General features: G+C 39.6%; 1 protein-coding gene across 2 annotated transcripts in view; it reads left to right on the top strand.

Moving 5' to 3' along the window:
- The window catches only part of THSD4 (thrombospondin type 1 domain containing 4), an 853555-nt gene that overhangs the window by 715431 nt on the left and 128199 nt on the right, over positions 1–9925 (top strand). For both annotated transcript variants that reach the window (XM_019504324.1, XM_019504325.1), the window contains one exon: positions 7665–7840. In XM_019504324.1, coding sequence (XP_019359869.1) covers positions 7665–7840 — 176 coding nt within the window. The remainder of the gene's footprint in view (positions 1–7664; positions 7841–9925) is intronic.

Here is a 9925-nt window from a genome sequence, read left to right as displayed (position 1 = left end):
CCCTTCTGGTGCATGTCCAGGCATGCGCATGGTGCCAAGTCAGATTACCTCAGTGAACCCTCTGGGGATTTTCCGCTTATTTGTCAGCACATGTCTGTGCTTAACACTGTGTTATCCAGCACCTCATTCAAATTTGGTTCTGACATGTGGAAGCTGCATTCAAGGAATGTGCAGTGGTATGAAAGCTTTTATTTAGATTTTCCCTAAATCTTCCTGAATCTGGAGTTTAAGTAATGCTACACATATATTCCAGAGCAGGGCACCTTTGAGGAATTGAGTAAAATGAATGAAGTGTCTTAATCTTGTTCAAGATACTGGCTAATGGATAAAATTAGGTGGGGCTTTTGAAGAGCAGACCATCACTGTTTACTTGTTAGCTGATTGGAGGAAGAGGGAAAAGATGAAGTAGCCCATTAATCTTGACTAAGCCCTTTACAGCTTCTAGTAATCAGTAGTGAACATTTCCTTTTCCTGGAAGTGCTGCAGATGTAGGAGAGGTTCAGATAGTCCTGATGTTGTCTGGAGGAACCCCAGAAATGTTAAGGTGTAAAACTTTGAAACTTTTAGGTTTCCCTAGCATGTAGCACAACTAATTTCGCAACTGTAGGATTTCTCACTAGTGCTATAGCAAATATAAGTAGTGTGAAGCAATCAAAAACTAAAGTTGTGAGGTTGGTCTAAAACTGAATGTCTTTTAAAAGTGTAATAAAAGAAGAATACATGCTAGGCTGTTTTTCTTTATCTTCTGGTTTTAGTGTCTCTTGTGTATACGTGGGTCATATTTTCTCCACAAGGATGAGGGGCAATTTAAAAAAAAATAGAATTACAGCACAGTAGAATTACTGTAAAATGGAATTACACTACAAAACTTGGCTGAGGGTGCTGGCCTCAGTTGCAGTCCACGCGTCAAGGTTATAAAAGGTAACCATTTTACTCTATTTTCAGTCTTGCTGACTCTTGCCATTCTAGCTAATGATAACTTGGTGTCTCTCTCAAAGCCCTGCCTCTTGGGGCTGGTGATAATTTGGGGATCTAGGCTTTTTTTTTTTAAAGTTTACCTCTCCTGTTTGTAGGAAAATGCAAATTAAGATAATCTTTTCACATCCTGGGTATCATTATCAACCGGCTGTAGGGAACTGCTGCTACGAGTGCAAGCGTTAGAACATGTGGTTTTCAGAACTTTACTCTGCAGAGTTTGATATAATCTATCCTCATCTTTCCAGTGTCAGAGACAGTAGAAGCAATAAAGAATCTATAAGCAGTGAGAAAAGAGCTACAAAACAGTCATTAAAAAAAGTGCTACAAGCTGAACTCTGCAAACCTCAATGTTTTTAAGAACCCCAAGTACAGATTTTGTTTTATAGCATATTGAGCTTTCCTTTTTTTGAATCCCAGCCCAAACAAAAGCATTGATGAGAATTTGTAGTCAAAGACATACCATACTATTGGTGCAGAGCATTGAAGGGAACTGTAACATACACAGTTTTATCTGAGAAGCTGGTCCTAAAGTAGATGAAATCAAACTGTACCTTAATGAGAAATTGTTTAATAATCTTTATACTTTTTCATACTTTGGCTAAGAATATCAGCATCGTAAGCATTCTTGAGGGTGGAGGCAATTAGTGCAAGGTGATCAAACTGTAAGGTTAAATTTTCTTTTTCTTTTTTTTTATGGGAAGGCCTCTGTTACACCTGTCATATGATGAATTTCAAATGACAGTTTAATAGACTTACAGTTTTCCAGATAGCCATCTTTCTACAGCTTCATTATTAACAATAGTTTATTATTTACCAGCACTTTTTTCATTTCTGAACTCTGATATTCTGATTATTTTTTTAAGTTGATATGTAAGAAAAATGTTCAGATCATAAAATTAGACCCCTAAAAGTAGGGGGGTTCTGTATTAAAGATAATGTAAAACCAGGATCCAATACAGTTGGCAAAACAGTCTGCTCTGCAGGTGTTTAATGTAACAACATAAATAACATGTCTTTTACAGTTATTTCTTTTCATCACTATTTATAATAATCCATATTTTACAATTTATGCATCTTAACTTTGCCTCCCAGAGACCTATAATAAATGAGACTATAGAGTGTATAACTAAAATAAAGCCATGTTTCACTACATCTGACCAAGTGAGCTCTTGCTCATAAAAGCTTAGGCATCTCCTAGTCAGTTAGGTACATCTCTGCCCTGCTTTCTGACTTAATATATTATTTATGTTAGCTAAGATATGAGGCAGAGAAACTATAACAACATGTCAGAAAAGTAGAGATTCAGGCACCAAATAGACTTAAGGCATCCCTAAAGAGATGCATCTCTGAAGAGCATAAATTAAAATAAAATTGTATCATTAAAGGCTGTACCATTAATTGAGGATAATGTTCTTAATGGTTTGTAATCCATCTTCATGGGGGATGTTGTAAAATAGACGTGATATCCATGGTGGCTAGTGTGGTATTAGCTGGAAATTTGTCACTGGAGTCCAGTCTCTTTAAAAAAACTATGATGTCTTTCAAATAACTGGATGCTCCAACATCAGTGGCATATGGAAAGAGGACAGAGTCTACATAGCCACAAATTCCCTCCTTGATGGTGCCAATTCCATAGACCATGTGGTGTCCTGGGCTGACTGGTTTGTGGATCTTGGGTATTAAGCAAATTTGCCAGCCTGGGCTCAGAGGAGGTAGTCCTTCTATGTTTTCCGATGTAGATTCTGTAGGAGTTCATCTAGTTCCTCCTGGTATTGTGCCATGGAGTCCTTTGTTAGGATTTTGTAAAATTTCTTATTGGTAGGTTGTCTCAAGGCTTCCAGTATGTATGTTCTTTTGTTCTTGACAACAGTGGCACCTGCTGTATAATAACATCCTAGTTACTGCTCTGTTCAGCAGGACAGATTATAACATAAATGTGGGTATTTTTCATAATCTCAGAGTGGAAACAGTTTATATACAGGTCCAGAGTAGGGCTACAGCTCTCAGGTGGAGTTCAGGAACTGTCCTTTTGCTGTGTATGAGTCTGGTGTCTGGTAGGTTGGTCATTGCATATTCCCTCAGCCTCAGGCAGCAGAAAATGGCTCAGGGTCTCCATGGAGCTGAACCTATAGGAACAAGGGGGTCACAAATCCTGATCCAAGTAATAGGATAAGAATCTGTAGTCCCTGTTTAAACCATACCTAACACAATCCAGTCTGTGAATGATTTCTTGTTTTACAATTTCCTATTTAAATCAGCTTTTTAAAGTTTTTTGCCCAAGAACAGCTACCCAGAGGTCAGCAATGGAGTGTCCAGGGAAATTAAAGTTGTCTGCCACAGGGCTTTGTGGGCTCCTGCAGACGGGCAGGGAGTCTTCTTCGATGTGCTGGAAATTAATCAAGTCTGCTGGAGCATGGAAATTGACGCACTCAGGCAGCCTTCCACGTCCCCATGCTGAAAAAATGGTGGTGGGGTGCTTTGAAATAAAACACGTTCAATGAGCTTTAGTTCAAAGTGCCCCATAGCCATTTTTCAGCACAGAGGTGCTGGTACACGTGATGCATGGGCACTTCTAATTAGCATGGCTCACTAATGAAAGCACCCAGCGCCATGTCCCAAAATGCATGTAAAAATGCCCTGTGTCTTTCTATATGATGTCACATTGGTGTTCACTCACTCTTTCATGTAAACATCACTCCATCTGTCCAGTGTCTATCCAGAATTTGTAACGAAAGCTTGTGCTAGCTATATCTCTAGTTAGTCTATAAGGTACAAATCTACCCTGCCTTCCATTAAAGCCACCCAAAGTTTTTCAGTGTACTCAGAGCCATGAGCAAGACAAAACCAAAGTAGAACTCTTCTAATTTTGTAATTAGGTCACTTAGCATAATGCTTTGTTGAGAGCACTGGAGAACTGCTCCCTTCTACCACCTCTCCAAGGGGAACACCAGGAAGAATTATCTCCATCATCTCTCAGATGCAGAGTGAATGCATACTCACTACTACTTTCTTCTCTAGGGAGAAACTTAGTCCTCTTTAGGCACATCTATGCTAGAAGTTAGAAGCGCAGTAGACTAATTCAAACACACAGTAGCACATCACAGCAAACACTGTGCTAATGCACAGTAGAATTAGTTTACTGCACATTAGCATCACATTAAAAAAAGTATGTTGACAATACTGTACAATAGCACTGATTACAACACATTAAGTTAGTACTTGTTATTACAAGTATTAAGCTTAATGCACCATACTTATGCACCGTGCTGTGGGGTTTTTTCATGTATGTGTAGAGGCTGACCCAGCTGGCTAGAGTACAAGGGTGCTTCAAGTGCTTGGCCTGCCTGTCAGGTAGCTCCTCACTGGAGCACCCTCGTGCCCCATCCAGTCCCTCTTAGACAGGTCAGAGCAGCTCTGGGCTGGCAGACTAACCTCCCAGCTCCCATGCCAGCCTGGCTCAATGTGCTGCAGACCCAGGCGTATGTTCAAACATCACACCTGAGAACAATAAACTTCTGCGCAATATGTGCTGGAGTTTATTGCTGCATGCTAATAGCATGTGTAGATACCCCTTGTGTGGTGTCAGAAAACACCACTGGATGTTGTACATAAGGGCATTGTCATCATTTCAGACCTTGCTAATCCCAGTCCGTTTTGGAGAACCATTTGCCTGGGAAGAACAGAGGTAATTTTATGTTTCCTTGAGAATTAGGGTCTACATCTATGGTCAACCTCAGTATGGGCTTTACAAAGTGAAAGAATTCTAAATACACTCTCTTTTCATTAAGATGGCCTTAGTTAGATACTTTATCACTTACTACATTCATTGGCCATCTCACTTTTGCAGCAGGCATTTCATTAAACAACATATGTATAATTTATTGTTTGCAGGAGAGGGAGCCCAATAAGTTAAACAAGGGAGGGCAATCTCTTTGGCAGTTGTGTCATAACTCAAACCCTGCACCCTTCCCAAGGGCCACTCCAATTCCCTTTGCCTCCCCAAGCTATTACTCTGCTTTCTGCCCCCTGCCCAATCTGCCACATATCACACACACAGATTGCATGTGCTGCTTGTAGCCCATGTGGTGTGGGTTGGCCACTTCTGGTCAAAATCTTATATACACAGTTTGTCATTTTAAACCTGTTAAATTTAGCTGGAGTCATACCTGGCTACCTCAGGTACATTCTGACCATGTTGGAAAATATTTTATATAAGCAAATCACTCACTCATAAGTGTCTCAAAGTTCTTCAGTTTATTTGGTAAGTGTGTTTGCAAATTTGCAGAACCAACAGCATCTGGATCACCACAGCTACATAAGTTTATTACTGGAAGGATTGCTAAACCCTGTGAAATTGCAGTGCCCCCTGGTATGTAGGTAGATTAGAGTCTCCTATGTGATAGCATTAACTACTGTGATATCAGCCCAGCTATTGATACAGCCTTATTTCCATTTATTCTCCCTCTTATTTAGGAAACAGTGGATGCATCTACATGAGACTGCAGAGTTGCCTAATTAGGTCCTCAGTAAAGTCTCAGTGCCTACACATGCAGCCCTGTTAGGCTTCAGGAAACTAATGAACTCCTCTGTAGGTTAGTACTTGTAAACACAAGTACTGTTCTACGGCAGCATTATTTAATGCACAGCAGTGCACATGTAGACACTGATGGGGCTGGCTGGGCATGAGGGTGCTTCAGAGTGGGGGCTGCCTGTTGGCTAGCCCTGCACTGAAGCAGCCTTGTGCCCCAGCCAGCCAGTCTGCAGCATGTTGAGTTGGGTCAGAGCACCTTGGGCTGACCTGCCCAGGCACCCTGCCAGCTGGGGCTGCTCTGACTCAACTCAGTGTGCTGCGGTCCTGGGTGTATGTGTAAACGCAGTGCTGGAGCAATAATATGCACTGGAGTTTATTGTGTCCATTAATTTCACATGTAGATGTGTCAGTGTCTCTGAGATGAGGGGCAGTATAGATATCTACCCATCTACATTCATTTTTTATTTACCTTTGTCATGTTCCCTTGTACTTCTCTCCTTTGTAACATAATCAATCCTAATCTTTTCACCCTCTCAAAAATATTTTGCCAAACCTTGGATCACTTTATTGCTGTTTTCTGAATTACTTTTCTGCAATATCCTTTTTGAGATGAGGAAATTGGTGTTGTGCATAGAATTCTAGAGGCTGCATCATTTATGTATATAATTCTGTGATCTGTTCCATTCCTTATGTCCCAACTTTCCTTATGACCACAATTTTGCACTGAGCAGAGGTTTTCATTGAGCTACCTACAGTATGGTCCAGGTGCCTTTCTAGATTTGATACAGTTAATTTAGAACGGTGTAAGGTATTTAGACTGTTGTAATAGTATCAATGTTCTCTCTTCCCATCTGAATTAGTTTACAATTGTCAATGTTTCATTTACTCTCAAGTTTCCCATTCATCTAGAATGCTTAAATACCTTTGTGTAAAACAGAGAATGTTGCTGTCAATTACTACTGCTGCAAAGGAAGTCTTTGAAGTATCTGATTCTTCCTCCGAGAGAGACTTTATAAATGATAATCAGCACCTTGAATTTTTCCTTTCCTTTTTTTCTGAAATGAACTTCTAGGCAGGACAGAGTATAGGGTATCATAGAACCTCATTGTTTTTTGTGAGTATTTATCCAAAATGTGGGCAGCTTTCTACAATTACTATAAGGCATGCTGTGCATAGAATCTATGTGTATGTACAGTGCTTAGCACAATGGAACCCCACTTTTATTTGGATACCTAGACACTATTGTAGAACAGAAGTTATAATAGTAATAATATTTAATTAGGTATTGTATACACATGTAATCACAGTTTCTGTCCCCAAGAGTTTACAATCCAGGTAGACCAGACAGTGAAAAAAGAAACTTATCTTCATTTCTAGCTAGACAGAGGACACTTACAGAAAGAGTAAGTGACTTACCAAAGTCACAGAAACAAAATTTCTCACAAATGGATCCTAAACCCTGCCTACTCTTTTACTCTGCAAGCCACTTTTCACTATGCTAGATGTCCCACTGGTGTTTTCAGACACCGTTCATTCCAAATGGCTTTATGGATCAGGACTTTGCAGCTGTTCTGGCAAAATGTGTATTCTGTAAAGGAAAATAGAAAAATTGCCAAATGGTTGAATGAAGAATAATAACTAGAACACTTGGCAACAGCAAGCCAATGTGCACACTGGTTTATGAATTGTGCTCTTGGTGTTTCTGTGTAGCAGATGTAGTGATTACCACTTCGGTGTTTCATTGTAGTCAAACCACTAAATACAGATTCACAGGAATGCATAAGGAAGTTTAGGAACCACTTCCTTTTTATCCAGGTTTATTCTTTGTACCTCTCTAGCTGTCTGAAACAAAGAATCACATGACAGCCTATGAAAAACCATTAAGAAAAATTATCTAGTCAATTTGTATACTTTTCTCTTCTTGCAGAATACCAATTCATGCATTCACTTAAGGGTTTGGGTTTTTAGGTCATTTTTTTCTGCACTAGTAATGATACCTCCTGCATTATTTTGAGCCAGCCATACTGCCTCATTCCAGCAGAATCCAGTTACCTGAATTTGTTTGAGTACATGTATAGCAGATTGGGCACTGGTATGCCAAGATGATTTCATCTGATCAGCATTTGTATGTGTTTGTCCTCCCTCCTCTCAACAGCACTTCGGAGTCGATCAGGACGGTCTATCATCAATGGAAACTGGGCAATTGATCGACCGGGGAGATATGAAGGAGGCGGGACAATGTTCACATATAAACGCCCAAATGAAATCTCTAGCACTGCGGGGGAGTCATTTTTAGCAGATGGTCCAACAAACGAGATCCTGGATGTCTATGTAAGTTGGTCAGATTCAGATTAACCTTCCTGATGGAAAATGAGAGTCATGTACTTTGTTCACACAGCACACTAAATATAAGCAGTAAAACCAAATAAATACATGTATTCTATTTACTTAAAACCAGCGGTGTTTTAGATATTGTACTATCCTCTGCAGTTGCAGTTACCCCAGATTGTAGGAAATCTAAACAGTAACAGATGTGTTACCCCCAGAGTTTACTAATCAGTAAAACCAATTTTTATTTGTTGAGCAAAATCAGAGGCAAAGCATTCACTATTCCTTACTTCATGTGAACTGGTTTGGTTCCAGACGCTTTCCTAATTAAGCTAATTTGGCACAATTTACTTTTATAGTGAACTAAACCAAATGTCTGAAGCAGGACAGGACCTCTTACAGAGTCAAGTAGTTTTGCTCCTATATTTTTTAGAAAATATACAAGTAAAAGCTATAGTATGCATGAGACAAAACATGGGTTTAATAGAAAGCCTCACTAGGAAGTCCTGAACAACAGACACTCAATAAAGCAAATGAGGAACTGAACTGTGGCCAGAGGGAAGCAAAACCACTGATTTCATTTTGGGGCAGGATTTTGCTCAGTTTTCACTATTGTGCAATATTGAAATAAAAGTACAATTGTGGATTGTTATAACTGCCTGAAATATAAATTGGAGATATCAAGGTTTTCAGACAGACAGAACATCTTAGTTGCAAGATAGAGTATGCTGTAGGTACCCTCTGGTAGTACTATTAACTGACCAGGATTTTGTTTCCATTAAGCTCATCTGGTGCTGACAAATATAAGTAACAATAATAATTGTTTTATTATTAAATTGCTTTAACAAGGTACAGCTTGGGATACACAGAGTGATAGGCTTGTTGTAAAACTTTTGATGATCAGATAAATGGGGTTCTGACTATCCAGGCCTCAGACTGTATAGTACCAAAGTAGCACATTGTGTGCCCTCACACAAAGAATAAGTGGGGTGTTAACTGAAGTGCTGTGAAGGTTTTATTGCCATGAAATTGATGTCTAATCTCTGATGACTACATAACCCATATGGAGATGAGGAGCAATGAGTGAATAATGCAGGTGTTCCCAAATAAGTGTCACTAGAATTTTAGAGAAACTTAAACTGACCATAAAATGAGTAATATAATGCATTTTTATTTTTACAGCTTGTCCTATTATGTGGTGGTTTGTTCAGCTACTATTATTTATTGATTTGGTCTATGACTGTTTTATTTCTCTCCTTAGTTTTTACCATGAAAACGGAAAAAACTTTCATGGATTTGGGCAGTGCTTAGTGAACTGAGTTGTGAATTATTGCTGTGGCGCCTGGCACTCTCCCACTTCCTGTGCTCTTTGTTGCATTTGTTAAACAGTGGAATTTCTTTCAAGATGGCTGATAGCTTAACAAGCTTACCACTGCAGTGAGGGATGGCTGCTTGTGGTGGTTGCTCTAAAATGGGAACAGGAGCTTACCATCTGAACAAAAAAGAAGGACCTTTTTAGTAGAATAACCTACTTGTTGTAAGTTAGGACTTCTTTCTAGTTATTCTGGATATAAACCAACTGCAAACTCCTCAACTACCTCAATCTTAGTTTTTATCTTTTGAGTTCCTGAATCTTGAAATTTTCTTTAGCTAAACACACTGGGTTCTTCAGATTTTTCATACTGTCCATACAGCAAATGAAGGGTTATGCAAATGATCATTCCAACTGTGTCTGTCCTTTTTTCTTAGTTGATTGTTTTTGTTTCACTCTCCAACTGCATAGGCAAAAGCTCTCTAGTTAACTCATAGCAGATTTTAAAAAGAGATAAAGAACTGAGACTCAAAGCTGTGTGGCTTTACAGATAAAGTAGGGTTACTGTACATCTGGGTTTTCCAGACATGCCTTCTTTTTGGGTCGTCCCATCTCCATCTAGGCATTTTTTTAAAAATATCAGCAAATGTCCAGGGTTTTGCTCTGCCTCTGCTTTCCTGGCACATGCTGGCTGACCCCATCAAGGAGCTGCTTGAAGGAGGGGGGCAGGCCAATTGGAGGCTGGAGCATCACATGGTCTGCACACTGACCCAGGC

Source organism: Gavialis gangeticus, unplaced genomic scaffold (assembly GCF_001723915.1).
Source record: "Gavialis gangeticus isolate Ggan-Ray unplaced genomic scaffold, GavGan_comp1, whole genome shotgun sequence".
Lineage (NCBI taxonomy): Eukaryota > Metazoa > Chordata > Crocodylia > Gavialidae > Gavialis > Gavialis gangeticus.
This window is presented reverse-complemented; position numbering and strand designations above follow the sequence as displayed.